This window comes from Melanotaenia boesemani, chromosome 15 (assembly GCF_017639745.1).
Source record: "Melanotaenia boesemani isolate fMelBoe1 chromosome 15, fMelBoe1.pri, whole genome shotgun sequence".
In the NCBI taxonomy this organism is placed as follows: Eukaryota; Metazoa; Chordata; class Actinopteri; order Atheriniformes; family Melanotaeniidae; genus Melanotaenia; species Melanotaenia boesemani.
In genome coordinates this window covers 3549196-3576573 of record NC_055696.1, presented here as the reverse complement: position 1 = coordinate 3576573, position 27378 = coordinate 3549196, and the positions used below count along the sequence as shown (strand labels likewise).

At 40.7% G+C, this 27378-nt stretch overlaps 2 protein-coding genes across 5 annotated transcripts in view; one reads left to right on the top strand and one right to left on the bottom strand.

The window, feature by feature from the left end:
• The first annotated feature begins 1219 nt into the window (after positions 1–1219).
• Positions 1220–13976, top strand: trpv1 (transient receptor potential cation channel, subfamily V, member 1). Its single transcript, XM_042008314.1, has 16 exons — positions 1220–1389; positions 2892–3122; positions 3287–3441; positions 3537–3689; positions 3807–3944; positions 7080–7378; positions 7523–7699; positions 7789–7944; positions 8019–8114; positions 8216–8286; positions 10132–10297; positions 10385–10451; positions 10587–10915; positions 10989–11110; positions 12771–12892; positions 12970–13976. Exons 2-16 carry the CDS (start codon positions 2914–2916, stop codon positions 13050–13052), a joined length of 2343 nt encoding a protein of 780 aa, XP_041864248.1. The 5' UTR covers positions 1220–1389; positions 2892–2913; the 3' UTR covers positions 13053–13976.
• The window catches only part of fam222ba (family with sequence similarity 222 member Ba), a 32711-nt gene continuing 19098 nt past the window's right edge, over positions 13766–27378 (bottom strand). For all 4 annotated transcript variants that reach the window (XM_042008318.1, XM_042008315.1, XM_042008317.1 and 1 more), the window contains exons 2-3: positions 23676–23803; positions 13766–17412 (exon numbers count right to left, since the gene is read on the bottom strand). In XM_042008318.1, the coding sequence (XP_041864252.1) occupies positions 15725–17412; positions 23676–23757 (1770 nt within the window). In that variant the 5' untranslated portion in view covers positions 23758–23803 and the 3' untranslated portion in view covers positions 13766–15724. The remainder of the gene's footprint in view (positions 17413–23675; positions 23804–27378) is intronic.

Here is a 27378-nt window from a genome sequence, read left to right as displayed (position 1 = left end):
TCAGCCAAAGAGGCAGTTTGTTATCATCAGCCATCATCAGATCCATGATGGAATATTTAATGAGATATAAACAGACCTGCAGGGAAATGATCAATTTAGACATTTAAATCCCCAAACTGAAGAAATTTGAGACATTTTTATAATGATTTATAATTTACTAATAATTATTAACTTAAAATGATAATTAATTGGCACAAATTAATATAAAATATAATTAAAATTTAAATGAATAACATTACAAAAATTTATAATTTCTCATTAGGGATAAATAATGCAAGTTCCTAAAACAGAAGCACAATTAAATTAAAATTAAATTAGATTAATTTAAATTAAAAATTTAATTAATCTCAGAGGGAAATAAATTACAAAAATGACATGAACAGTCTTTTAATTAATTCAGTGTCCCTGCTTCTTCATCCTTATACTCCATTTTTTTCTGTTTTATTCATCTCCTGTGACAATTTTAACACATTACTTTTTCATCAGCCTGTATTTTAGATTACAACTCTAATTTAGTTTTTTCCGGATTATTTATTTATTTAGGCTTTTAGCTGCCTGAAGATATTCTGCTGCTCAAATAAATATTGATTTATGTATATTTATTTCAGTCCTTGTCATCTTTGTATTTAGCAGAGATCATAATTGAGTTTATAAGCAAGTAGCATGTTATATGAAATCAGTCATTTTCTATTGTCTTTTTTATTATTTTTTCTAATAATGTGTCAAAGCTGATTTTTCTCCAAGTGAAAACTGATGTTATTGTGGATAAATCTGTAATTTATAATAGTGTAGCTAAATGGTGAATAGTCTACATTTCTATATCAGTGGGCCAACAGTGCACACATAAAAATATGCTATCATAGCACAAATAAATCAGTATCAACCAGTGTGGCGTCAAATCATTCATTAATCTCACAGAATGATAATGTGTTGTTTGGCTTCTCCAGTTAAAGCTGGAAATATCATAACTTTATCAGGTAAATACTGAAGACTCACCATATGAAAAGACCAGATGCACATTGGATGAAGCCACACTAAGCTGCCTGCTTTTATAGAAGAGTTTCAGTTGACTTGGTGGTTTTTATGGTGTCAACAATGAGCATCGAGCATGTCATGCATGTATGACTGTTCTGAGACTCAGAAAAGGAAGTCATCTTCTGAAAGGAAACCGTCACATCTTAACACTGGTTGGCAGAAGCTGAAACCACACAGTCACAGGACTGCAGCAGCACTGAAAACACACAACACGTTAAACTGAAATGAAACTGCAAAGAGGCGCATGAAACACAGGAAGCTTCTTCATGGACTAAAAGTGGAGACAAAAACTGGAATTGAGATTTTCTACATATGTGATAGAAATCTGATACCAGAAACGGAGCATTTTTAAAAGTAAGTGACTTTATTGTTTTTATTTTCAGAGCAATGCACTTAAAGACTTTCAGACACTCCAGATTGGATTTAGGATTGGACCCTCCCCCTTTCATGAGTATTTTTTACCAGCTAAGTGCTCTTATATTATCTAACGTTATCTGTAATTTATCAGAAGTGAAGCTTTTATGAATGGCATTCATTATATTGCGAGTATTTTGAAACCTTGATAACATGTTCAACATCTTGCTACTAGCAGGAATGGTCAATACAGCATCCTCTCAAGCACTTAGGACCCCAGTAATGTGGGCTGCTGTTGTTGAGGGTGGGTCACTTTATCTCTCTCATGCTGTAGTGTTAGAAAGCAACACAAAAGGATTTACACACCCTGATCTCTGCAGGACACACCCCTGTTGTTTGTCTTATTTTAAGAGGAAATCAGATTTTTTTCATATAAGAAGATAATCTGGAAAGTGGATAGTTACTTGTGGTGAGTTGAAATATGTGTTTTCTTACGAGGTTTATTTGATTTGATGTGTCAAACCATAAATGTGATCTCAAACAACATCTGGAGCATAGATTGTGCCTTTTTATTTATTTATCTATTTAGCTTTAACAAGGAAACAAAGAGAAGATAATCTTTGTGCTGTTTATTCCTCAGAAGTCTATGGCTGGTGTCGTCTTACATTACCCACATGTCACGAATCAATAGATCTTAAAATAATCCAGCAGGACATGTTGAAATAGTGTGTAACATGTCCCTTCACATGATTCAACCGCTAAAAAAATTCCTGTGTATGGGAAGTAGGAACTTAAATAAAGTAAAATCACATCACAAAGCAGACTGTGCTTACTTCTGTTTTTTCTTATGTTGCCGTAAATTCCTCTCATGATGTTAAGATTTCCACTGCATTTCTTTTCATATATATTTATATATATGGAAAAGGAGAACAATGAGCCACCAAAGATCTGCGTAGGTTCCCGTTGTGTTTAACACATCTTCAGACTGACTGACTCCCAACAGCAAGATTTTATGGTATATTTGACGTCTTGTCCTTACTGGATCAGTCACCACATTAAGCAGACTGCATAGGATTTGATTACTCTGCAGAGCAGCAAGAAGCTACCAGATCTACGGGTTGTGTGTGCACTGCTGCCATGGAAATCTTCTAAATAAACTGCTTTGTTAGTCATCAGGGGAAGGAAACATCACATGTCTGAAAATATTTCTGTGCCCTGAAACACCAGTGAGATGAAACCCTTTAGTTTCGTCTCCACAATTAACACTCTGTCCTTTATTGCTTACAGCAACCACCTCTGGCTTGTGGTCTATTGACAAAGAAGTTATCACTTTGATCCAAATGGATTTTTGCTTTTCAGTATATATATAATATGTGTGTGTGTGTGTGTGTGTAAAAAAGTCAGGTGTGGCCACTTTCAGTGTTCAGTTTCTTTTAACAAAAAAGTGTTTGAACTGATTTTTTTCCTTGGATGATGAACTCTTGTGCTATATTTTGGTCCAGATCACCAGAGTTAGTGGTGAAAATGCAGAAGTCAGAGATGTTTGGCTTCGCTCTGGAGGCGGATGACAGGACAGAGGAGGAGAAATCGCTGAAAAAAGCAGCAAAGAAGGATGGTCTGGCTTCCTCTTTGGGTTTGTGCAAGGAGGCCCCTAAAGCTCCCATGGACACTGATTACCAAGAGGAAATGGAAGATATCAAACCTACAATCAGATTTAATCTCAATTTTGACAAGTGAGCCTCTCCATGCAGTGATAAAATGATTCTGCCTACATTTAATTCTCATTATAACATGGGTGCTGTGTATTATCAAGCCCCTCAGTGTTGACTGAAATGAACCATGACTTATTACAGTAATGTGTAATAACCTTGCTGTCTCTCACACATGACATCTCTAGGAGGATTCGAGGTGAGGAGCAGGACACTCGGAAAGACAGCACAAAATTTACTATTGAGCGATTGTTTGAAGCGGTAGCCAGCAGGGATGTCAGAAAGCTGGACGGCCTTCATGAGTACCTGCACAGAAACATGAAGAAACTCTCAGACTCTTTGTGTAAGTCTGCAAAGGCCCATAATGCACCAAGTTCCCCAAACTGTAATCTGCTGATCTGTGACTTAACTCCTCAAATGTGTTGTTCATATCTGCAGATCGGTCCTATGGTAAAACCACACTGATGAAAGGTCTGCTGCACCTCAAAGATGGCAACAACATGACTGTACAGATGTTACTGGACATTTCAGAGAAGATGGGTGACATTAAGGAGTTTGTGAATGCAGCTTACACAAGCCCCTACTATAAAGGTGAGAATTCATTTCCACATCTTTCAATTCCTTGAAATCTGTGATCTATTAATCTGGTCTAATTGCTTCTTTAAAATTGTGATGAGAATATAAAATACTTGCTGTATCTACTGATAGGTCAGACAGCTCTACATATTGCCATTGAGAGGAGAAGTATTACCTATGTGCAGCTCCTGGTTAAAAAAGGTGCAGACGTCCACGCCAGAGCCTGCGGGAAGTTCTTTCAGCCTCATGACGGTCCTTACTTCTACTTTGGTAAGTTAATGTTGTTTCATAAGGGAGCACTTACGCAAGGACCCCCTAATCACAAGATGAATCACTCAGTGTGAAGCAGGTGATATGTGAAATGTTGTTTTCCTCTCAAATAATGACACTGTATTTTTATGAATGAGGAGGTGTGATGTTTTAAAGTACAACATGACACATCAGCTGCCTTGATTCGCATTTTCTTACATACATAAATGCAGAGTGCGTAATTTTAGTCCTTGTCACCTTTGTGTTTTAACAGAGATCATAATTGATTTTATTATCAGGTAGAATGTTAAATAAAAATAAGTAGTTTGCTGTGATGAAATCTACAGAGGCAAATCAATATAACTGATAGTTTCAGAATTCTTTCCATTAACTGAGTGTATGTTTATAAGAAAGAAAGGTATTTCGACTCTAGTGATCCTTACACAAAATTCAAACAGTTGATTTTGTAGTGCTAAATAACTTCCCATGTACCCTTTGCCATGATTTTGGCTTTTTGATGTTTCCTTTTGCAGTGTTGCAAGTATAAAAGTGTGCAAGCCCAATAAATGAACTCTAGCTGCTGGACAAAAACATAAAAATAACCTAAGTCTGCAAACTAGAATAATGATGATTATATAGTGTTTTTCTAAGGCACTCAAGTTGCTCTACATGGAATCTATTATTTATTTACTCCACATTCATGAAATTAAAAGCTACTAAGGCTGTTTATTAGATCACCTCCTCACAGTGATGTTTGGAGCAAATCTTCATCACCAAACAGAACAACAAGACGCTGCAGAGAAATGTGTTCAAGTAGGTCATGTATCTATTCAGCAGTCAACAAACAAAATAAAATAAAAATGGTGCATTGTCTTTAAATTAATAAATTAAATAATGCTAAAATATGTATAAGTATCGTACTTGGCCGACAGCCATCCTCATTTTCATAACAACCTCTCTGTTCTGGACCTCCACAACACATCATACATACTTCATTCAGTGGTATGACAGCAATTACTTCTGCCTCAACGTTACCAAAACAAGAGTTAAAAATCAGCCGTCAAACCCAGGAGCCCTCCATTACCATCAACTACAATCAAACAGCAGAAACAACAGACAGTTTTAAAACTCGGCACCGGACAGAGGATTCAGCTGCACCACATCTTCTGTAACAGGTGACTGTTCCACCGGTTTGTTTGACAAGCGTGCTGTTAAAAACTAGACTAAACTTACATGTATAACCAGCACTGCTGCAAAAATAACCTATCTACTGACACCCAGCCTCACCGAAGTCAATAACAAGGTGACCACATGCATTGCAACCCTCAGTAGTGCAGGATTTTCACACCCACGACATGCATATCTCACCTCTTTGCCCTCAGGGTCCGAGTACAAGATATTGCAATGCAGAAAATCTCATTTTGTGAAAAAGGCCCCACTGAGGATGTCACGTTTTGGAGTGTTCTGTTCACTGTTGTCTACTTTGTTGATGTTTACCAAGAGGCTTCCAGGTGCTCAGTCTGTGGAAAAGGATACCCCCTCGAGGACAATAAAGTCAATAAAGACAGTAGAGTAAACACTGGCATTTGCCACTAAATTATTGCATAGCCAAAACATCAGCCATCATCCACTGTAGAATACGTGATAACTGAGAAGGAAGACAATGTATAATTCTGCCAATAAATACTTATTCTACATATTCTTGTATAAAAATATTTTTAAAATATGATTATTGATCTAAAACTATGGTAAAGATACTTTCCTGCATAAACATAAAGTCCTTTATTTGTTTTTCCTGATCTCTGGTTTCATCAGTAGATTGCCTTTGAGAGTTGTGCATATAAAGCATATTCGTCTTTTTTATGCTAGTCGCCAGATGTTTTTCTTTCCTGGTTTTTTGTTACATCTTTGTTTCCTCTCTGTTTTGTGGTTTGTTATATTTCTGATTGGATTCCTTTCTTGCATTGCTGTAGGATGTTGTCTCATCATTACATTTTGTTTTTGTTTTTTAAATTTCTCCTTCTTGTTAGTCTGTATTTGAATCTTCCTAAATCCTCATTAAAACTGAGTTGTGCCTTCGTATATTGATTAATGATGCCATCTCTTCTCAGACTCTTGCAGACATGTTCAAGGCACATACATTCAAATAAAATCTGTCTTCATGTATTGCCTTGATACATTTAGTTTTAATGCAGGCAAAGCTCTATCAAGAAGCCAGCAGTCAATATGGTGCAAAGTGCTGCAAATGGATGGTTTATCCAACTTAATTGAAGTAACTGTGAGCCTTAAGAGGCTGAAAGTAAGGAATCTTGTTTTAGGGGTGTGGCATATCAATCAGCAGGCTAATGCATGGGAAGTGTGAGAAATGAGGATAACACAAGATTAATTTATATTGTAACAGAAAAAAACTTTTTATGCCACAGCAACCTTAAAAGATATCACCAGAAAACAACAGGTGAGCTCCCTCTAACGCAGCTCTTGGATTAGAATTATATCAAGGATTAGCTTCATATCCTTTTTACAAAATACTAGAAAAGAGCCAAGTAACACAAACAGAAGCCACTTTGCCTTCATTGCACTTGAACTGTTCCGACCAAAGGAATCCAGATCCGTTTTGAACTGTGCATAGACTACGTTGCAATTGAAGTAACAGTAATAGACTAAGCACTTGTAGTACAAATGGTTTGGCACCAAAAGGGCTTCAAACTAGCAGGCTAAAGGAAATGAATGACCCAAATATGATGCTCTGACATTGGCTCTAGCACACCACCTCCTGACCAAATGTTGAAACTGAACCAGATATCCATATTGCCCATCCTTAGTTCATCACTTGTTCAGTGGCGGAGCTAGGCTTTTATGCATGGGGGATCTAAATTTTGGTCATAATTAAGGAAGAAAATTATTTTGATCCAAGGGGGTCCTCCGAAGAGCACAGGGGGTCCTTGAGAATTTAAACTTTTAGAGCCATTATGATTAATGTCCACACATTGTCCCTATTTTAAGAAAAAAAGTAAGGCTCTATGTTAATTTAATCAACTTAATGTAACTTGTCTTTATCAAAGGACCATCAAGCGTGCTGACATTTTGGAGGACTTTAAACACAGCACAAAGTTGTCTGTTTGCTGACAGACCTTTTACAGATACATTTGTCTCCAGGTGAGCTTCCACTGTCTCTAGCAGCGTGCACCAACCAGCCTGAGATGGTGGACTACCTCATGGAGAACGAGTATCAGCAAGCAGATGCTATGCTGAGGGACTCTCAGGGCAACACAGTGCTGCATGCCCTGGTGGTGGTTGCCGACAACTCAAAGGAGAACACAGACTTCATCACCAGCATGTACGACCGCATCCTCACCACCACTGCTAGACTGCATCCTAAAGTGAAGCTGGTGGACATTGAGAACAACAAGGGGCTGACGCCTCTCAAAATGGCAGCCAAGACTGGCAAGATTGGGGTAAAATATTTCAGTTTGATTTTAAGAAAACAAAAGAAACCCAGATACCATGTACCACTGACAGCTCCGACCTTCTGTGTTGGTCTCTCCAGTTCTGTCCATTATTAACCCTCACAGACATTGTTTTGTCTCTTTTATCTCCAGATTTTTTCACACATTTTAAAAAGGGAATTCCACCAGAGTCACACCAAACATTTGTCACGTAAATTCACTGAGTGGGTTTATGGACCCGTCCATTGCTCTCTGTTCGACTTGGCCTCTGTGGACTCATATGAGAACAACTCTGTTTTGGAGATACTGGTCTACGGCAGCGGCATTCCAGTGAGTACCAGCATTGAGAGTCCAGTCGAAGCAGCAAAAGCTGTTATCCTTGACTCAGTCATGTATCTCCTCTTCCCATCTCCTCTCAGAACCGCCATGAAATGCTCCAGACTGAGCTACTGAGCCGACTGCTGGAGGAGAAGTGGAAGAGGTTTGCAGGTCGATTGTTCTTCCTCCAGTTCTTGGTTTACTTGTTGTACCTGGCTATCTTCACTATAGTAGGATACAATAAGAAAGATGATAAGGTAAACCGGGTAACTGGGATCTGATCTGTGTCTCCCCCTGAGCACTGTCCTGACGTCTCCTCTGTCTTCCACAGCCACCATTTCCAATTGAGTACAACACGTTGGGTTACCTGTATTTTGCAGGCCAGGTGCTGGTACTTGTGGCAAACTGCTATTTCTTTATCTTGGGGGTATGTAGGTACTAATATCCAGCTACCACATTCCAACCTTGTACGAGTTTTTATCCAGTACTTTGGCAGATTAAATGCTTTAAACATGTCTGACTCTCTAGATTGTAGACATGAGGAGGAAACGCCCCAAACTGCAAACACTGCTGGTTGATGGATACTATGAGATTCTCTTGTAAGTAACATCGATACACTGAAGTCAATACCTCAAAATTTGCCTGTCAAAATGTCTGATTCAGTAGTTTTTAAAAAGTTTCTGGGAGTTTTAGGCAATAAAAGAAATTGCTTGTGAAACACAGCCGTGATTTATTCCTTCTGTGTCTTCCATGTCACATGATTATGGTAAAAATGAAAAGTCTAGAAAGTTTTTTAACAGTTTAATTGTAAAACTTAAAACAAAAATTACACAGCAAAGGAACTTAAATCTAGACTTTCTTATAAAACAAACTAAAAGAGTGTAGGTTAGAAGACTCCAGTGGCTTCTGATCTAATTTGCTGATGATTTAGTCGTCTCAGTTTAACAGCCAATCAAAATTAAGGAATATATGAGTTTTCAAAATTCTTATCTCCACTACAACACAGTACAATATCAGCAAAGAAAAATAAATCAACCACAAAACTAGGATAACAGAAAATGATAGTAATAGAAACTGGCTACAACACCCAGGAAGGACCCATTCACACACATAATAAAAGTTGGCTGGGTGGCCAAAAAGTAAATAAAATAAGTAGAAAAAATCCATTTTAATGAGTGAATGAATAAATAAATAAATGCATAAACTTTGCTGTTCTTGGCTACTGTGGAAACATGGTACCACATGCTTACTTTAAGTCAGGGGAAAAGAAAACATCATGTCATCATACACTAGTGTCAGGAATATTACACCATTAAAGCTGGAACAAAACATTTCTTTTTTACCTCTTCTCATCAAATAATTGTGTGAAATTTAGCCATTCTTGATAGATAAAGTATAAATTCTCTCAATAGCTTCTCATTACACCTGTTCAAGGTGATTATTGATATTTATAAATAGTAATTAAGAAGAATGTTTCTGAAAACAAAATCCTTCCACCTTTATTGGGAAACAGTGTATATTACATGCTTTTCATAAACCCTTTAAGCCCTGTCAGTCCTTGTAAGGACTGAAAACTTGCAGACATAATCATTTACCATGAAAAGATAATAAAACAGGACAATGGTGGTTATTTTCAACCGTTGCTCATAGACCCTAAGATTCACAAAGCAAGACCTAAAGTATATTTTAGTGCAAATTATTTGTTACCGAAGGTGATCAATGGCGCATGTGTGCATGAAATCATTCTGTGAAATAGGAGGAAAAAAACATGCACAGAAAGAATCTCACATTTCTCATCTATTTTATTGCAGTTTATTCAGATGTAGTAACCAACACAAATTTAGCAATTCTTCACTTACTGTGGGCATAAGGCAAGGCTCTTGAGGGCATCTGTCCTGCAGGTTTTAGGTGTTTTCCTGCTTTACTGCCTCTTATTAAAATAAATGGATCATTGTGCAGAACTTGACAACAAGCAGTTGGATCCATCTAATTTGATTCAGGCTTATTGTAGCAGCATCTAAAACCTGCAGGACAGCAGCCCTTGAGGACTGGAGTTAAATAGCTCTGGCTTAAGGGCCTAAATGCTTCAAGTTGTGAAAAATATATATAAAAATGACTTTCAGCATGACCTCTGTTTACTCCGGCTTTCTCCCACAGTCCAAAGTCACGTATGTTAAGTTCATTAGTTACTCTAAATTGTCTCTATGGAGTGAATGTGAGTGTTGACCCTGCGATGGACCGGCAACCTGTCCAGGATGTACCTGGCCTCTTACTTGGTAGTGGTTGGGATAGGGTCCAGCTCCTTTTTTAATTACATGCAAGCACTCCAACACCAAATAGTTCCTGGCAAACATCCACTCCAGTCAAAACCTTCAGCTTAATTTATTAATGTCTTGTGACCATAAATCTGAGTAGCAACACTGCAGCTTCTCGTCTGTTGATAGTTTTGTGCAGGGCATTCTCTTCCTGATATCCACCGGGCTGTATCTGGGAGGGCGGCAGGAGTACCTTGGCTTCCTGGTGATGTGTCTCGCTTTCAGCTGGGTGAACGTGCTCTACTACTCCAGGGGTGACAAACACATGGGCATCTACAGCGTCATGATACAGAAGGTAGTTGACATGGGATGCTCTGCACCTCTGTGAACATCTCATTGCACCCTCTGATCTGGAGTCATGTGTCTTCTTTCTCTATTGCAGATGATTCTCAGTGATATTCTGCGCTTTCTTTTTGTCTACTTAGTCTTCCTCTTTGGATTTTCAGCAGGTATTTTATCTTACCTTGTGAAAATAGAAGGGTATATAATTCTCATAAGAAAGAAATATGAAAGGAAAAACTAGGACACTTGCACCATAAATGGCAGATGTTCTGTGTGTAAACAGCCTCTTTTTTTTGTCACAGCGGTGGTTACCCTGCTTATAGAGCCTCCTGAGAAAAACACCACTGCAACTCGAGCAACTCGTTTTTTTGAGCACACTGGTCCTAGTGAGGACTGTGTCAAAGTCTCGTACAGAAACATCTCCTACACCACACTACAGCTCTTTAAGTTCACCATAGGCATGGGCGATATGGAATTCACTCAGGACTACCAGTACAAGGAGATCTTCTATGTGCTCCTCATCGGCTACATCATTCTCACCTACATCCTGCTGCTCAACATGCTCATCGCTCTCATGAACCGCACCGTGGAAAAGATCACCATGGAGAGCGCCAGCATCTGGAAGCTGCAGGTGAGTTCAGAGACCATGTGAGTATTGCCTCATGTGGAAGGATGCTTTCATGAGTTGCTGCCATTGTTCTCAGAGAGCCATCACTATCCTGGACATGGAGAGAAGATTGCCTTTCTGTCTGAAGGAGAGGTTTCGCTGTGGGGTGAAGAAAAATCTTGGCACTGAAACTGGAGATGATCACCGCTGGTGTTTCAGGTTTGAGTCAAGATAGTTTATGTTTGAGAATAAAAAAAAACAAAAACTCCTGGGTGACATAAAATGCATGAAGTTTAGTGAAGTCATTCATAAATTTTATTTTGTTGTGTTAAGACATGAAGTTGACATTTGTGGTTTTAAGTCAGATGTCTGAGTGTCTGAATAAAATAAAATTAAATTAAATTAAATTTCACAGGATTCTCACCGGTGAAGATATGGATGCAGGCATAAGCAACCAAAACAAGTACTTTGAAGAAATGAAATACAGTCAAACAGCTTTGACTAGTCAGGCTATTTAAAACAAACATCTGAAGAGTTTTTGGGGTCTCTGAACATGAAATAGTTCCTCTGGGTTTGGATGTGGGGTCTTGGTGTTTCACATGTCGTCAGAAGAAACCTTCTGAAAAAGAAATATTTTTCTTCTGCTGTCTAAAGTTTAGACGATTTCAAATTTAAACTAATTCAGCTGTGAGATATCGACTAGAAGAGAACATAGCAACCTCTGCTAATAAGGTCACTGCTACAGCAGCTGGCACAAAATATGTGTGTTTGCATGATGGGGTATAACCGGAGCTATTTTCACATGAAATAATGGCATCAACATGGCATCCAGTTCAATCTAAGGTAAAGAAGGAGGCTTTTTGTTAATATTTATTGTAAAAATTACAGCTATGAAGACTGAACCCTGAACAAGGTCCTGTTTAGAGTATCTGATGTTTCGTTAGTGATCTTTTTAATTCTAAGAAAGTGAACATTTTTTCTATTGAATCAGTTTCTCTGTATATATGTAATATAATATATGCATGTTGCCTGATATTTAAATTACATAAACAAACTTAAACACTATTATTTGATACTATAACAGTAATGTAACAAGTAGTTAAAAATTTAACCTCAACTAGGGAGATTTTTGTTGTAATATTAGATTTAACAATATATTAACAGGAATATACAGTATTAACTTTATTTAGAAATAGTTCATATATATATATAATCTTATATAAAAATTATTATTAGGATTTAAATAGTCTGAATTATAAGGGGGAAATATTTTTAAGAAATGTCCTAATTGCCCCAACACTGAAGTCCCTAGTTTCCTGCTACTTTACAGATTATTTCAAACATCAATACGTCCAGAAGAAAAGGTATATTTTCTATTCATTGTGATTGGATAAATAACTATTAATTTAATCCCCATTAGCCCAGTTTTTTTAATTTCAGATACACTAAATCTGCACTTGTTTCCATAATAACAAATGTCAGTAGGTTGGGCATCAAGGTGGTGATGAGGATGCACTAAAAGGAGCATAAACTGTTTGACTTTAATGTTAAATTCTGGATTTGAGTGAGAGACTTGGTCAGCTGTTTCATCTAATTTGGATTTAGATTTTTTTACTCTGAGGAGTAAAAAGCACTTGAACCAATCTGCGCACCCCTACTGGCTGATCTCCCAAGCAGCTAAATAAGCAAACTTTGGCAAGTGGTAATTTGAAAGTAGAGGCCAAGGTTGAGGCTGCAGCTGTGTGAGCAGGATCAATTGATGTGCACTTCGCTGAGGGCTGCACTCATTTGCCTCAGCTGACAGCTGATTGATGCGTCACACAGAAGACAGTAATTGGAGCACGTGTCCTCTTGTCCTCTTGTCCTCTTGTCGTCTCAGAGTGGAGGAAGTCAACTGGAACAAATGGAACATCAACCTGGGCAAAATCGATGAGGATCCGGGATATTGGGATTGCACCCAGTCACCTGACTCAGAGTCCACTCCAAGAAGACCAAACAGAGGTACAGAAATGTGGACACATGCATTTTAAGCAATAACAGTCATTCATATCTTGTAACATTTTCTCCTTCGCCCACAGGGAGGAGCTGGAGAGGCTTGTTTGCCGGCAGTAGGCGGGTGCAGACTTATCAGTCCACAGAGATGAGCCTCTTGCCCGTTTGAAGAGCCAATAAAAGAGGTTCACCATGGCTGCTCAGCTTGCCTGGATGAGCAACAAGGCACTTGGATCTAAACACTGTATTTCATTTAATTTCCCAAGAAATTTAACTGCCAAATGAATGAACTAATTTTCTGACCGACTGATGCTCCACTGTGTCAGCTTCATTTCATATTTAGTCTTCAAGGCAGTATTTCACTAGAATGAGCAGTAATGACTAAATGTGTTGTTACTTTTGACATAATTATATGAAAAAGAAGACTTCATGAAGGCAAATTAAACAATTCATCCAGAGGATTGTTCACAGGCTGTTGCTGTACATGAACAGGATGTCCACACTCTGCAGACACCTGCCTCAAAACCTCTCATGGAGTAATTCTGATCACCGAGGTGCTGATCCAGCTCTCCCGCTGAGTGCCCTTTATACAAGACCCCATTTTAATCACGGCCAGACAAACTAAATCGACTGCCTCCAGATAGTCCTGCGTATTTCACAGCTTGCTTTGTCTACTGGACTTCCTCTTGCCACTTGGCAGAGGCAGGCCTGGATAAATGACATGGAAGCAAATGCTGCTCAAAGTGGCTGCAGTTACAAACTATACATGATTTAGTTTCAACCGGCGGGACACTTGTGTGGTTAATGTAACAGTAGTGTGAATAGTGAGCTACCCAGTCAGAAAACTACCATTAAGACTGAATTCAGACCCATTTCAAAGCATAAATTAGAATTTTATTTTATTATTACAATATTACAAAAAGAGTAACAACTCTCACGCTCTTGCCTCTTATCTGTCGTACAGAATGACACAAAAGAAAGGCCCGTGGACCTTCTTCCATTTTCACAGCAATAGTACAAGAAAAAGAAGAAAATAAATTTAAATAACAAGCAAATCAAGTATCATAAATAGTCACAACTGCAAACTGAAACTTTGAAACTGAAAAAAAGAAGTTACAGCTCAGTAACTACACATTGCTAAAAATATATAATTACAAAATATTACTCCTCGTCTTGCTTTCCATTATAAAGAATCTCTAAGGAATTGCTCTCTATGAAACCAAACTTCATTAAAATAAAAATAGCAAATCAAATAAAAACCAATTTAAAAAAAATTGCTGTTTCTGTTTATCCTCGTCATCTTCTTTCTCATTATTCTGGGTTTTCATTAAAACCATGCGCAGTTTTAAAGGAAAGTCCAAGGACCGAACACTTAAGGCTTTTTAAGGGCTCTTAGGGAGTTAGGTGAACAAAATGTGGGTGTCACTGTGTTATTACACTCTCACACACTCACACACACACACACTCATACTCTTAAATTTGCCCACATCAGCAGGCCGCATTCACACACAATCATTAACCTTTTAAAGTTACAGTAGTCTAGTAGGTAAGCCAGTGTACAATAAAATAAACAATGCATTTGCTGTTTCACTTTAAACTCAAACGTCTTTTTAATTTTCCTCTGTGGTTTATCTTGCAAGTGATCAATTTGGTCTTTTCAAGCAGATTTTATATCAGAATCAGTAGCAAGTACACACAACTCAATTCACCCAAATTCTCATTGGCTAGGCTTTGAGTTCAATTCAACATGAGTAACACTTATTTCTTCTACTCCGGAGCTTTGTCCAAATAGCCCAAAAGTCCCTTTCAATACCTGCAAAACAAACAGTCTCAACATTCAAGTAATACATTTTGTCATTGACACATACAGGAAAAAAAAATCTGAAAAGCACGCAAACATTAAATGGCACGACTTCATACCACCATGTCCTTGTAATCCTGACTTTGGCCATTTAAAGGTAGGAAAGTTAATCTTTTTATTCATTATTTTTCTGCCCTTTAACATTTCACAATCTCGTTGCCAAATGTGGAACTGACATAAAGTTGTTTTAAAAACCTGAATTCATTGCAGCATTTTAAGCAGAACAGAGCGTTACCTTTTGTCCCTGCTAGAACTTTACAATGTAGAAAGAACCTGATTACATGCTTCCTTTAATAACTGTGAGGAATGAATCTTTTTAAGTCTTATTATACAAATAAATAAATACATATGAACCGATTAAAACCTCTGCTGACTGCGGTCTCTCTGATGGCTTCGCACTGAAACAAGATTATCACTCGTTTTATCCTGAAGTGATTGTTTTCAATCTTTGCGTTACCACCAAAAGAAAGACTAGTCTCGTAAAGCCAAAAGGAAAAGCCAGACATGGTCCAGTAAAATACAAAAAAGAATGAATCAGTACTTTTTGCTGTCCCCCCTCCCTCCGAGGGATCACTTTTCCTTCTTTCTTACATGCATAAGAAGACTTTACGGACTGGTCTTGACGTAGGATTAACACAGGATCAGTTCAGATCCAGGCACACTAATAGATGATTGAGGAAGAAACAGGGAAACAGTACAGATGTCTACACACACACTCACACATTTAAAAAGGTTACCTTAAGGTAAAAGCACTCATTAGCAAAACTAGAAGTAGCAATTGATCACTTGCAAGATGAAAAACAAAACAAACACATAAGAAAGAAACAAAACAGAAAAACTACTGTTCTGCTTTAAATATATTATTTTAACCTCTTTAATACTAGTTGTCCTTTAAGTTATCAGTTGGATTTAATTAATATGTTTCCTTTTTTAAGACTAAACAAAGGGAGTTGTAACAGTTATGGAGACAAGGCCATAGCTTATCTGTACCCTGGTTGCTGGATGAGAGCGGTTCGGCCATCTCCAACCTCTGGACCTACCCTGCTGAGAGGAGGCCTGTGCATCTTGCCCATTAACCCTAGATTCTGATCACGGAAATAGGGCGTCTGGAAGTCCCCACCCAAGTAATCTGCCGTTTGCATCAGATTAGTCTGGGCAGAGGAGGAGGAGGAGGTGGAGGAGCTTGTTCCTAGCCTGTAATGGGGAGCCCCAGGGGGACCACAGTCCAGTGTGGTACACCCTCCTGTGCCTGCACCGTGGAATGACATGGCTATGTCCTGAGACCCGGAGCTATCACTGTTGGGGGTGGGTAGTATGCTGCTGTTCCAAATGTGGGACTGGAAGTAGTGACCGTTGCTGTAGTGGTTCATGGGGCCAGGCATGCTGTTGGTGTTGACAGGAGGGGAGGGGGTGGGCCTCTCCACAGGAGGTTTCAGGGAGTAAGGCTGACCCACACACACCTCTGCAGGGTAGCCCATGCCCTTAAAGTGGAAGGATGGGTCCCTGGCAGGCTGCTTGCAGAGGTGCGTCCCACCATTTTGAATGTGGGGCACGTGAGCCAACTGATGCTGACTCCAGGAGCGGATCTTCTGCTGCTGCTGTGCGTTGTGTTGTAGCTGTTGTTGATGCTGGAGGTGCTGCTGCTTGAGATCAGTGTGGTTGGAAGGCAAGTGGTTCATAGCAGCCACACTTGGTTGGGGGTGGGCTCCCATTGGAGCTGTGGCTTTTTCTTGAGGGCCAATGATGCAGTTAGGTGGGGGGAAGCCAGGGGTAGCAGGGTTACTGTGCATGGACACCCTGGAGCATGCACTGATAAGCAGGTTGCGACTGATGGGGCTGGGGTTGGCGATCTGGCCCTCGCACATGGAGGTGGCTCCTGCACCTTGGGCCCGAGCTTGGCAGAATTGGTTGAGCTGATGCACGATGGTGCTCAGGTCAGCCTGGCGGCCCTGGTGCAGCCCGGCAACCATGGAGAGCGGAATGGTTGAGGTAGAGACGGTAACGTTAGGCGGCACGTCGCCATCTGGCAGCTTTCTGCTCCCCTGCAGGCCAGGTGGCGGCTGCTGCTGAAGGTGCTGCTGCTGAAGCATGACTGTAGGAGGGCCCTGTGGGTGGCCCAGGGCTGGGTGCTGAGTCTGGAGTCTGGGTGGGCCCTGGGGATGCTGGCCCAAAGTAGGAGGGTGTCTGAGACTCTGGGTGAGAGACTGCTGCTGCTGGGGGAGGGGCATGTGTAAAGTCTGAGGCAGATCCTGCGGTTGAAGGGATAAGTTCTGCTGGGGCCGTGGCAGATTCGGCAGAGGTGGGTGGTGGTTTAAAGTGCTGGTTGAAGCCACTTGATAAGGTCCACAAGGAGGATTCATGATAACTTCAGGGTGCAATCGAGCCCGGCTCCCGTCAAAATCTTTCAGGACACCTTTGACTGTGGGCCCCTTAACTATAGCGAGGAGTCCCGTCTTAGCACTAGCCTGAGCAGAAGGGTAAGGGCTGTAGCGCTGGCCTGATGTATCCAGGCCGTTGACCGTACGTCGCACGTGGTTTCGCTGAGGGACCTTGACGCTGTTGGGGAAGATCTTGATGGTGAGGGGGTTGTTGGCTACTTTCTTAGCATATGCATCCAATTCTGCAGGGGTTGGAAACGGAGCGGATCTCATCCTTTGTATGGTGTCCCCTGGGGTGGAGAACAGGACAGATTGAGACAGAGGAAGCAATAAGACACAGAGTTAGGAAGGTCGAGAATGTGATGAGAGAGGGCACAAAGAATAAGACAAATTAATCTAGTTAGAAGTATATATGGCACAAAAAAAAAACAGCTGAAATCTGAGCAGCTGGGTGGAAGCTGAATTGGAAAGAGCTCTCAAATTCCATATCTCTACCTGAAACTCTCACAGGTCCCATCTCTTGAGACTGGAGAGAGGCTTTCTATCGCAATCTCAGCAAAATAATTGCAGCTGACACATTACCAGATAAAAAAAAATTAATTAGTTAAGTGGTGGCTATGAGGTCAAGAGCTTTTACTGGCCTTAATTAATACACACAAGTCAAAAATAAGTGTGTATCTGAAGCTGGGCTGCAATGCTGCGACTGAATCATGAACTGAACGATGAATAAGAGAGGTCCTCTGGCTGCTATGGAGAAAAAAAAAAGACAGATAGACAGAGAAAGCACAGCTCCATGACAGCAGACAAGTAATCAGACACAGAAGCGGCATCTCTGATCTGCAGGAACACCTCCCAGGCCTCAGCTCGCAGACATTTGTTACACCTGTTAAGCACTGTGGCTAAATTTAACACTACAGAAGTGACAACAAGAGCAAGACTACCTGTTTATGTGTAAGGGAGTGTTTCATTTTAAAATGTACAAGAATCTGAGGTGTTGGTTCATATGTCTGAATCATGCATTTAATGGTTCCGTTTCCAATGTGAGTGGATTTCATTCTGTGCTTCATTCACGCAGCATGCTTAATTACACATTATAAGTCAGTGGTAATTGTTTTAGAAAATGCAATGCTTGTCTCCATGCTTTCCTCCATCTCACTTTCCCACTCACCTCAGTCCTGCCAGTCTGACCTACTTGCACTTAAGCTTTTGTACTGATGGACATCTGTGGGGCTGATGTGAGGCGAGGAAACGCTGGTCTGACAGGCCACCGAGCTGCATTTAATTCGCACTCTCTGCTTGACAAAGGCGCTTTTCAGATCAGGTAAAACAGATGTCTTCACAGCATACTGGTTACCTCTCTCTGTTGTGGAGTGAACAAGTCATTTGAAATGCCAGAAATTTTGGCCGAGGTCTTTGGCCGTTATGCTCAGTCTCACAGCAGGCAGACCGGGGCTTGTGGGATGAGGCAGAGAGGGCAGCACCAACAGTTGTGCCAACTGGCTAATTAATTCCTGCTTTATTTGTGAACAGGAAACAATGGGCAGTGATGAGCAGGGGCTGGTATGGGGCGGCACACAGGGGGCTGCTGTAACTAAGCGTTCAGCCTGCTGATGGCAGTCTTATTAATGCAGGGGTCTGGGCCAAGGAGCTGGAGCTTGACACCCGCCATCATTGAGGCCCAATGTCTGGCACTGAATAAATGCCAGAGTAAGCAAACATAGATAAATGAATGCGTTCAGACAAGCAAAAAGACATGCTGAGGATAGGTTTCACCTGTCAAACAGCAGAAATGATTTATGATCTTGTAGGAAAAGATGTCTCATAGTGGTATAAATGGACTGAATAAATACAAAAGCATATAACACTACATTCATATATATTGCTGTAAAGGTGACGCGAGGGATGGAGGGAAGAGAGAACTATCATCTTTTGATGGATGAATAAAATATTTGACAGCTTTTAATGTTTTATAATTCATGGTACAAACCAGCTTCACATACCAAGCCAGTGTGGTTGAAGTCATTAACTCAGTTTTTAAGGCCAATGGTCCTTCAGCTGCTTTCTAAACAACTTTGCGGTGAACACAAATGTTTTGCAGGAGTGGATGCACAAGGTACGTAGGGTTGGAAAGCTGAGATTCTTGTGATTCACCACAGTGGGTGATGTCAGTGCCAACAGCAATGAAAAAAAAAATTAGAACACTGATGCAACAGTAAAGCTCCCTGGCCATCCACCGACTGTTGTTTTCTCAACAAAAACTATTTCCCCCGTATCAACAAGAGTCCTGACAATCCAATTCTGTTCAACTTTTAGCCCCCCATTGTTTGCTGCTGCATCATGTCCAATGAGCCAATAGCCATGACTAATCTGTCACATAATCTCCTTTATAAGTCTAGCTGGTGTGCACATATTCTTGATGTCACGATTTTACAGTATAGCCAGCCTCCTTAGCTCCTGATAAACTTTTGCTGTTGCTCTAAAAAGAGACTAATTTAGCTTCCGAGCTACAATACACAACATGAGTCGGTGCTGGCTATTTTTTGTGCCATATATACCTCTGGCCAGCTGTACATGAGCTTGTTGAGGACAGATGCATCAAATAATATCCTTAAAATGAAGATGTGCAGTTCTGCATAAAGCAAGAAAACCTCACCAATTACTTTGTGTGTTTTTTTCCCACAAGAATCATAAACTGTGTTGTGGATAGTTTTTAATAAAACTTCAAGAGTTGTGGATATGTAGACATGATGAGTCGGGGGAAGGAAATAGCAGACTCCGGGTTATATTTGTGTGGAAAAAGCACTGGGTCAGAACTTTAGAAAAAAAAAGCTTTGTAATCATAATTGGCATCAGGCTGTGATTTGATTGTGTTTTCCTGCAAATAGCTGAAAACGTGTGTCTTCAAACATCTGAAATCAAGTCTCAGAAACAATAAAAGTGAGTAACTGTTCAGGAAAAAGCTAGTGCTAGCTTTAAAAGAGTTTTAAAAGGTTCTACAACAGCTACAAATGTATTCTGAGTGTGCTACAGACAGGTGTTTAACCAGAATGGGAAGTAGTCTTAATACAAACATGTAAGACTGAGTGATATGTCTACATGTCTAGCTAAAGAGCTTCTAAATAATAAAAAATAATTTAAAACTAACTATAAAGTTTTACATTTGTATAACTTCTCAATGCTTTTAGATTAGGAGTAATAGCAGCCATGTCATTGTGTGTATGGTATAATTCCATCTTCGAGATAAATTCTATTCTAGATCAATTATATTCAGACAAATAGGAAAATAATGCCTGTGAACAGAAATGACTATTAAACTGTAGAAGGGATTATAAACTATAAAATGTAAAATGAAATCAGCAAATTGCTGTTTAAAAGAGTTTCCCTGACCAGTGGATGGCTGGCCCTCTCTGTTTAGATCTGTTAAAAGCTCCTGTCTGCTCTTGATTGTGTGTTTTGGTAAGCAAGTGTAGCTTATTAGTATTTCAACCTTGAAACCTGGATTAGCTCAAGAGTTTAAAGCATCAAGGCAGGGTTAATGAGGAATATAAGTGAAGTTTGTAGGCGGCTGCTGGTGGCAAGGAGCATATCATCTCTCAGATCTCCAGCTTCGCACGTTCCCAAGGCGGAAACGGGGGGAAAGGGGCCACTCTGGCCGAGCGCTAATTATCCCACTGCTAGTGAGTTGATTGGAGCACAAGTGCACAGTCAGCAGGCGCTAATTAGGGTTTCTTTTATTCAAACTACTGTTTTTATTGAACAAGGTTTAAGCGGCGGGGAGCAGGAGCTCATGCTGCTGTAAATTGCAGTTTTTGTGGATGAGCAGGAAATTAGGTCTGAAGCCTCAGCCTCATGTCTTTGGCTTTTTCGCATGGCTTTTTTTTTTTTTTTTTACAGATTTTTGAGTGAGCCAGTGATGATAGGGTAATAAAATATAACCTCCAAAAAATGAAAACTAAAACAAGGAGGGTGAAAAATAGATATTTATGGTCTGTGACTGAGAAGTGGGCCAGCTGTTCTCGGTTTGTGTTGCCTGTGAGAACTAAGGAACAAGAGCCACTTGGAGTCACTTGAGTCGGCCTGAGTGGAGCTCTGTTCTTCGTGGCCCACCTGATCTACTCCTCCAACAGCCTTTTACACTTCACAGCCATCATCTGTTAAAAGCCAGACCCTGATGATAAATAGAGCGATTACTCTGGCCTTGTCTCTGACAGCAACCTGCAACCTCATAACCTCACCCGCTGAAGGAGAGGCCAGCGTGGTGACCACGAGTACTTGGTGGATGTGGAATCCAGGCTTTGAGGAGGATTCATCACTCCTTAAAACCCTGTTGCTGCAGACTTTTAGTGCAGGTCTTGTGTTATTTGGGAAACCTAAGCCTTTCTCCCACCGTTTCCCTTCTGAATGGGTATTTCCAATGAGGCTTCAGTGAACAGTAGCTGGATCAACTGAAGGTCTAGATCAGTGGTCTCCAACTCTGGTCCTCGTAAGGTACTGTCCTGCAGGTTTTAGATGTTTCCTACTACAACACATTTCTGCACAAGCCTGTTAATGACCCAGTGATTTGAGTCAGGTGTGTTGCATCAGGGTAGAATCCAAAACCTGCAGGACAGTAGCTCACGAGGACCGGAGTTGGATCCCTGGTCTAGATGTATCTCTCTGGCCTTGTTTCAGATATTTACTGGATGAGTTGAGTTAGGCATCTTTTATTATTAAATAGATTAGTGTAAATAAAACAAACACATTTACCTGAAAATACATACAGCAACTGGACTTTAAAGAAATGAAAAAGTAGAAAAACTTTGATCATAAGAATTCCTGGAGAACTAATGTTCAAGACAACTTTCAAGATCCAAGATAGTCTGGCTCCTTGGAGATGAAATACAAAGAAAGATAGGTGGCTCAAGATTTCAACACAGTGTTATACGTTTTGCAGGAACTTGTCAGTGCACAGAATGAAGATTTTAAGTGACAACTTGTCTGTAGATTTTGCCTAAAAGCAGCCTCTCGTGGAGTCAAGCTGTCAGATGATCTTTTTGATGGGTAAAAGATTGGGCTCTGGAGGAGCTTTGTGAACAGATCACCTCCTGCTAGCATGAAGGAAATGATCTACAGGTGCTGGATTATGTTTAACATGAACAACCTGATCATGTGCAAACTTCCACCAACTCTTTGATAAAATGATTAACTCGAAACAAAAGATCTGTGGCTTTGATGTAACAGTTTCTATTAGAAGAACAGATGAAAAAGGAAAAGCATTATGAGAGAATGATTATGAGGGAAAAATGGAATAAATTACACTTCCAGGAATCTGCATGCAGTAGGGAGCACGCTCCATCACCTAAATGGATTATAGTGTTGGATGCAAAAAAAATTGAACTCCAGTTGCACCCTGTGTTCTGATGCATCTGTGTGTGTCACGTAAAGGAAGTACAGAGAAAGAGTGTAGCTGATGGCTGTGCCATGTCACAAGCCTGCCTGAGTGAGGCAACAGACGCTGGCACTTAGCAGACTCCCTCATGCTCGCTGATCTCCTGGGGGTTGGCTGATTACTGTGATTCTGAAATTACAGTCTTGATGAGCGGCAGCATTTCACAAAAAAAAAAAAAAAAAAAAAAAAAACTGCAGTAGAAATGGGTCAGGCAAGAGCCGAGTTTCCACTCAGAAAGATTGAGGAAGGAGGAAAACTAGACGTAGACTTTTTGTGATCGATTAGCTAAAGCTGACAAACGGAATGGATCTGAGAAGAGATTGATCTTCTGAAAGTATGTATGAAAGGCAATTACAGGACGAGATTCTATTATCATCAAGCATAAGTTGGACCAAATACATGATTAGACATTTTCGCTTGCATACAAAAACAAAAACAAGTCAGCACAAGAGAAAAGACAATAACAGTTACCATTTAGATTCATTATGCATCCATCTCCAGTACTCTTATAGTCAGACGCGTTCTCAGCTCTTGCTAGTGATTGCTGACTTCAACTTTCCATTGGTGCTGCTGGCTCTCACACTATAGAGTGCCCAAGTTTGTCAGCAGTTGAGTTGTAAAATTCAAACGCATTGAATTTGGCAAGCACTGACAAGTCTGCTGTTAAAACCGGGGCAGCAGATTGCATCTTAAAATCACTCGCATTACAAGATCAGCAGGGCAAAACCACTCAGCCGCAATCTGTCTGCAAGTCTGACAGTAACTGACTCTTCCTGATGGTGAAAATTAGGCGAGAGATGGTTCTGTTTAACACGCAGCTGAAATGGTGGTGTTGCAGTAAGCACACAGGACAACACTGTCGCTGCAGACAGATCCTCAGAGGGAGCCACTTTACCATTCATCAGTAAATTAATGGCACAGTTCATCTTAATTTTTCCCTGAAGACTGATCTGTGGTTCTGATGCACTGATACAGTCTCTCTGGTTTTAACACGAGACTGCAGGCCAGGGTTGGCATACAGATCTAAACGTGGGGCGGCAGGTAGAATTTTAACAGCTGTGGTTGTTGTGTGTGGTTGGTTGTGTGTGGTTGGTTGTGTGTGTGTGTCCTGATGTCACTACTTACATTTCTGAAGTCCAGTGTTCATCTGCGTGTGGGGGAGAAGCTGGAGGGGGAGATCACCTGGCCCTGGCAGACAGGCCAGCATTTCACACAGACACTAATGCAACATGGGACACACACTTCTCCTCACACTGCACAGAGAGAGAGAGAGAGAGAGAGAGAAAAAAAAAGAGAGAAAGAGGGGAGAGGTCAGATATAACTGCGAGGCAGCACATGGTGCGTGGCGATACAGAGGCTGGGTCTGGACTAATAGAACTCTGGAGCGGCTCCCTAGAGGCGCAGGGCTGTGGGAGACATAGTTAGCTTTCAATTAGAAACTGATTCAGACCTGGAGCATCAGGTAAGGTGACATTTGATGCCAATAACATCTTCAATTAAACATCAAACAGCTGAAGTAAAACGGACAGACTGGGCCTCAGGGACTGGCAGTTTTTAAAAAAATCGACCCAGTCTCCCCTCCTCCTTACCTAGTTGAGCCCTAGTACCTGTACTTTACCTCTCCACCTCCATCATAGCATGGAATGGGACATAAACCCTTGAAACGCAGCTAGATCGCCGGCGTCCCCAAGCGCTATCGCTTATATTGTCAACAGTTTCTCAGGACTGGTAGTGTTTAGCTCCTGGGGCTAAATAGTGATAGATAACTTACCCTTTAGGTGATCTATGGATGTTTTCCAGGCTTTTATACCCCATTCACAAGGTTTAAATCTAGCTCAAAAATGTAGTGTTTATTCAAATCTATATGGTAAATCCACAATGAGGTATCTATGATAACATGATTATTTGACATTTTCCTAATAAAAATAAAAATATTATTATGATTAGTATGTTGCTAAGAGACCTCTATTTTGAACCGGAAATTATGATGAAGCCACATCCTGTCAAACCTTCGACCAATTAGACAGCTTTAATTGACAAATGTCCAAATCAGAAGTAGTCAAAGATCAACAGGTGACAATAAAGTTATATATATGTACAAAAAGAACAAAAATAATGGTCCTCTACGGCTAGAATAAAGCAAAGAAGACATGTTTTATGCACGGTGGCGCCAAAAATGAGCTGACTTGGAGCTGACAGTTGGTAAATAATGGCATAAATTATACACCCGGTGGAAAAAAGTGGAAATATGGAAATAGTTTCTGTTGTGTGTTTGTTTCAGTGCCAATATTTTTTCTCCTGAAAGCCAAGACCTGATGTGCAGATGAGAAAAGGCTCGGTCACTATTGACCTGTGTTATTTCTACAAAGATCTGTTAGTAATAAATTCAGTTTTGATTGTTTTTTTTAAGTTTGCCTTAATTGTGCTTTATCCAATACATTAATTTTACTTCTTTGTAGTCTCACAGTCTGATAAATGAGGCTGTCCTGAAAAAAAAAATAAAATAAAATAACAGTGTCATGCATTTTTACATTTTATGTAAAAATGCATGACACAGTCCTCCAGGCCTCAAGGTGGCCTTCATATTTTTGGGACACAAAAACAACATTGTGTTGAGAACTTAAACACAGCTACAGAACTGTAAACCTGACCACTTTGTGCAATAACTTGATATAATAGAGATGAACAATAGTTCGACATGCTCCACTTGGTTTACTGCTGTATTCAAAACACCACAGATGCTTGCTTAATCAGCATCGAAGAACAGTCAGGGAGCAAATTAAGTCTATAGAGTCCGTGCCCTCCCTGTTTGCTACGTGGCATCAGAGGAGGCCGGCAAGTGTGCACAAACAGCTTCTATGAGACAAGCAATTACCCACAAAACAACCTTGGCATGCCTGTCTGCCGCAGGGTGACGGCTTAAAAGTATCTTACCCCCTGCAGGGTGAATAGACAAGTGGAGGAAAGAGTGACAAAGGGGGAGAGAAAAGGTGGAAAGAGAGAAAGATGGGTGGCGGGGGGGTTGAACTTGCTTTAAAAAGCAGGAGCTCAAAAAGGTCAGGATGACAGCTCATTTAAATCCTCCCAGTGAGAGAAGAAAAAACAAGGCTTAATGAAGCCGTCGGTAATGCATAGATACCTGAGGGTGTTGCACCTTGGGGTGCTGCAAGGGGGTGGGGTGGCAAGGGGGGAGGAGGAAGGGAGGAATTGGTGGGTGGTTAGTAGTGGTGCTGCAGCGTTGAGATGGATCTGATAATTTTGGAGGTGTTCTGCGCGGTTGATGCAGCGTCACCTTTTCTATTACCAGCCCTCCCACTCCCCTCATCCTCATCTCTTTTCCCTTGCTTTCTGATTTACAGCCTGGACTGCCATATGGCAGCAATCCCTGCCCTCGATTCAGCGTGTCACCATGCATTAACTTTAATTGGCCTGATATGTTATTCTTTTCCCTCTGGCCTTGGAAGGATTTTAGGTACATGAAGCCTTGATGTCAGCAGGCAAGATTTCCAGCTCTCTTTCATTTATGAGGTTGCCAAGATTTCACATGAAGATAACAGCAATCTCTCTGACAACATGCAGGTATGGGGTGGAGGAAAAATAAATATCAGAAAGAACGTGTCTTTGTAAAAGCTTTCAAAGTAAAAAACAATGACAAAAGAGTGAAATGATGTGGGGAAAGGAAACAAAACACCCATGTATACTGTCAGATCATCTGTTATAAGAACACACACATCAACACACTACAGGCAGAAACAGCCCACAGGCCAGCCCCCTCCCGCTTCCCCCACAGTGCCCCTGAATGTCAGAAAACTGTGCAGTGGGGAGTGCAGCGGCAAAGGTCAGCCTATGGTAATGCCCAAGCTGACACTGCTTTACAGCTCAGAGCAGCAGGAGATGAAACACGACAGACAGCAGCCTGACGTCTACCGACTTGCCCATCAGCAGCACTGCCACAGCGTTTTCAAATATAGTATCACACACCAAACACTGCTACTTTCTTCAAAGGTACACACCCCCGCAGAGGCATTTTTAACGCACTGACTATTTGTATCAGAAGCTACACCTGACAGTGTCAAATCCAGACAGGGAAACTCTGCAACTGACTGGCTCAGTTGCTGGAGTCCTAATTGCCCCCTGAGCACCAGGCAGGGGCTTTAGCTTGGTCTGAGCAAGGGGTTTGACCCTCCAGCTTCCCCAGCTATCCGGGGAAATAAGTATCTACCCCTGCGGCTTAGTAGCTTTTGTGATATAGAGACAAGCCCTTATTGGCACGAGTGGAGACAGAGTTGGATCTGTGGAGGCCGAGCAGAGCCGGCCGGGCAGGCCTGTGGAGCAGGGATTGGGCTTGATGGAGTTAAGCCAGGCATCTCACACTATCAGCCCCATGCAGACAGACACCACAGGGTTCTCAAAGTATTAGCGGGGGCCCCCGTGACTCGGCAAGTCTCCACCGGCTACTTATAGAGCTGCAATAAAAGTGTGTGAATAACTGTGTGGCTTTCATTATAGACAAATAAAAGTGAGGAGATAAAGCAAGACTTGAGCAAGCGATGTGCATGGCTTCTGTCATGTGTCAAATTGCTCTTATAAAAGATGACCTATATTTTCTTTTCATTCCTCAGTGGGTTATAAGAAAAAGAAAGCCATCTGAAAGTTAAAAAAAAAATGAGAAGAATAGAGGGAAGAACAGGAGAGACCATTTAGAAATTAGACCAACCTGCTGCATTTCTTTGTAGAAATGTTTTAATCAATATCCTCCATGAACTATAATCTGCAATAGAAATTTGGAGCATGAGTTTAATTGCTTAGGAAATCATCTATTAAAATA

Coding starts and splice junctions, on each gene's coding strand:
- trpv1 (XM_042008314.1), top strand. CDS start 2,914: ATGCAGAAGTCAGAGATGTTTGGCTTCGCTCTGGAGGCGGATGACAGG. Junction 8,287..10,131: donor GGATACTATGAGATTCTCTT/GTAAGTAACATC, acceptor GTCTGTTGATAG/TTTTGTGCAGGGCATTCTCT. Junction 10,916..10,988: donor CCAGCATCTGGAAGCTGCAG/GTGAGTTCAGAG, acceptor CATTGTTCTCAG/AGAGCCATCACTATCCTGGA.